The sequence below is a fragment of the Python bivittatus genome, unplaced genomic scaffold (genome assembly GCF_059951505.1).
Source record: "Python bivittatus isolate LINGU-HERP-01145 unplaced genomic scaffold, Pbiv_v1 ctg000080_np1212, whole genome shotgun sequence".
NCBI classification, from domain to species: Eukaryota; Metazoa; Chordata; class Lepidosauria; order Squamata; family Pythonidae; genus Python; species Python bivittatus.
Genome location: NW_028277035.1, coordinates 90,945,990 through 90,949,126, shown reverse-complemented (window position 1 = coordinate 90,949,126; position 3,137 = coordinate 90,945,990). Strand labels below are relative to the sequence as shown.

At 42.4% G+C, this 3,137-nt stretch overlaps 1 protein-coding gene across 1 annotated transcript; it reads left to right on the top strand.

The window, feature by feature from the left end:
- The first annotated feature begins 2 nt into the window (after positions 1–2).
- On the top strand, positions 3–803 carry LOC112542848 (butyrophilin subfamily 3 member A1-like). The gene has a single exon (XM_088134808.1). The coding sequence runs from the start codon at positions 70–72 to the stop codon at positions 664–666; it is 597 nt and encodes a 198-aa protein (XP_087990934.1). The 5' UTR covers positions 3–69; the 3' UTR covers positions 667–803.
- The last annotated feature ends 2,334 nt before the right edge of the window (positions 804–3,137 follow it).

The following is a 3,137-nucleotide window of genomic DNA, read 5'->3' as shown; positions in this document are numbered from 1 at the left end:
GAAACTCTGCAGTCTTTATGGCTGATCAAGTGAACTCTGAACTCCTTTCAGAGAGGAGGTCCTAGTTTGATGTATTGGGAGTCAAGACCCAAAGCAGACCTGCAGCTGAAGCTCTTTTTCTTCTCCTTCCTCCTCGTCCCTCTTATAGCAAATGTTACTCTGGATCCACACACAGCCCACCCCTGCTTCACCCCCTCGGAGGACTGTAAAAGTGTTCAAGAAGTTGTTCAAGAGCAATACCTTTTCCCAGATCCTGAGAGATTTGAAAATTGGCAATACATCCTTGGCTGTCAGGGGTTTTCAACAGGGAGACATTTCTGGGAAGTCACTGTAGGAGATAAGGAGGAATGGGCTGTAGGAGTTGCCAAAAAGTCAGTGAAGAGGAAGGATTACATCGATCCTTGTCCTCAGGTAGGGATCTGGGAGGTTGGGAAATGGGCATGGATTTACAGGGCCACCCTTTCCCAAGAAACCCCCAAACTGCCCCTGACTAAGAATCTGAGGAGGATCCGAGTCCCTCTCAACTGTGAAGGGGGACAGGTGGCCTTTTTTGATGCCCAGACCGCAGACCTGCTCTACATGTTCTCAGAAGCTGCTTTGGCTGGAGAGACCCTTCTGCCCTCCTTCCTTTTGAACAACAATGACTGGCTGACACTCGCTCCCTAAAGTGGGGACATACAGTACTATGCAAAACTTTTAGGCAGATGTGAAAAAATGCTGTAAAGTAAGAATGCTTTCAAAAATATATAATGTAATTGTTTATGTTTATCAATTTACAAAATGCAAAGTGAGCAAACCGAAGAGAAATCTAAATCAAATCAATATTTGGTGTGACTACCCTTTGGCTTCAAACCAGCATCAATTCTTACACTTGCACACTTCGTACACATGCACAAAGTCAGGGATCTTGTAGGATTAGAGTCAGGCGTATGATTAACCAATTATACCAAGCAGGTGCTAATTATCATCAATTTCATGTGTAGGTTGAAACACAGTCATTAACTGTGTGGAATCAAAACGCAGGACACAAAGGCAAAATAATCAAGGCTTCACTGCAGTGTTTATTAGGCGGTACGTACTGGAGGGGGACCCCACCAAAGGTTAGGGGGAGACCCTCCCCTGTAGGTAAGATGGATGCCCTGGCGTTTATACAGTTCTACAAGAAAGGGGAAGGGAAAAGAAGACATACGTGTACATATTCATATGATGATGCAGGCATGCCTAATGAGCAATACTACTCAAATTACTTTCTGTCCCTGTTCTTGGCCTCGATCTACAAGGACGGAACAATTGCTATCTATGAGGAAAGCAATAATGTCACAGGGGAAGAAACAAATTGTTCAAGGTGCCAACTGCCAGGAAGAAGGCATCCTCCCTTAGGTTGCTATGGGGATGTTTGTGATAAGGGGTTTACAGTCAGCCTAGTTCATACCAGCTTCAAGGGTGCTGCATATTCCTTTACGTTTCAATTTTATTAAAAATCCCATTCATCTGAGGCCTCTAAAAACTTGCTTCTTTTACCCAAAGATATATTTTCCTCAGAACTGAAACAGAAACAGCTGTGTAGGAGGCTTAAAACTGGGTGTGGAACAGCCAGACTCTGCTCCTAAGGTGAGGTTGTGGAAGACAGTTTCATGTCACAGGTCAGACACCATGGCAAGAAGGCAGGATCTCTCCTCCTGTACATAACCTGTGTTAATACTTTGCCTCATGAGGACCAAATGGATAACCTGCATCTTCTTATAAATGTTTTGAAGATGAACTGATATAACCTTTGCAAAAAATGATGATTTTGGAAAAGGGATTGATGCCAGAAAGTTGGAAAGGAGTGAATACTGCTTTAATTCATAAAGAAGGGCTGGATCCTTCTGTAGCAAAAAAAAATATCAACCAATTTCTTTACTAAACAATGACTATAAAACATTTACTATGGTTTTAGCTGAAAGAATAAAAGGTGTTTTGCAAGAGTTTATACATGGAGATCAATGTGGATTTCTACCTAAAAGAGAGTTGAGAGACAATACTGTATATGACACAAAGAGCAGAAATTCTAGTCAACCAAGCTCAGAGGACACCCAGCAGAAATGCCTTCTCTATGAACTTCTCCATCTAATGGCCATGCCTTCTCCTTCAATGGCTTCTTTTTAGTTTTATACTGCTAAACTACTTATCAAAAAGAAAATATAAATGCATATAGTATTAGTAAATGTTAAGGAGTAAGGATTGAAATTAGTAATCAGAACCATGCATGGAATGGACCAAGTGGACAAGGAGAAATTTTTCTTTTTCTCTTGAAACACCAAGAACAGAATAATTCAGTCAAGCTGAATTTGCTACTTCGAACTAATACCTTGAGCCAAACGAGATAAGCCACCTTGGTGGTGCTATAGGTTGATATTGCTATAGGTTGGATTTGGTATTGTTGCTCTGTGATAGAAGTGTTTAAATCACTGAAGATTCCACATGATTTTTAGAGATATAAATTGAATTATTTATATCCCCCGTGCCCACCCACACTCTGTAGCACCTGCCCACAGCACACCCCCACCCCATAGGCCTCACCTCTTGGCCTGCTTGCCTTGGGCTCCCACCTCCTCCCACATTGTGGTCATGTGAGGTCCTCACTTAATGACCCGCACGGTCCTGGGGTTACGATGGCAACCAGGACTGCTGGGATTGCTGTCGCTAAGTGATGCGGTCAGATGACATCGCACTTTACAACCACATTGTTTAGTGATGGAAATTCCAGACCCAATTGCCATCATAACTCAAGGACTACCTGTAAAAGTCATAAATAAAATACATGCATTTATGTTGAGAAGTGTCCTAGTATTGAGTCTCTTTTTCGCAAATGGATCAGTTCAAATACAGTGTTCTGTTCTCATTATCTGTGCAGCTCTTCTTCCAAGGAATTAAACATTGGCAGTGGGGCAGGGATCATCGGGACTCATCATCTCTCCCTGCAGGCTCTTGCAGAGAAGCCCTTGTCAGGCATCCAGGAGTATCTGAGAGGTTCTCTTGTCACAAATTGTTGAGATTGTGCTTTAAGAGCATGAGAAACTGCTGGTGGATTCTGGATTAAGCCAGAGTGTTAGCTTCTGATGAATTACCGTGATCATGAATACGTTGATACGATT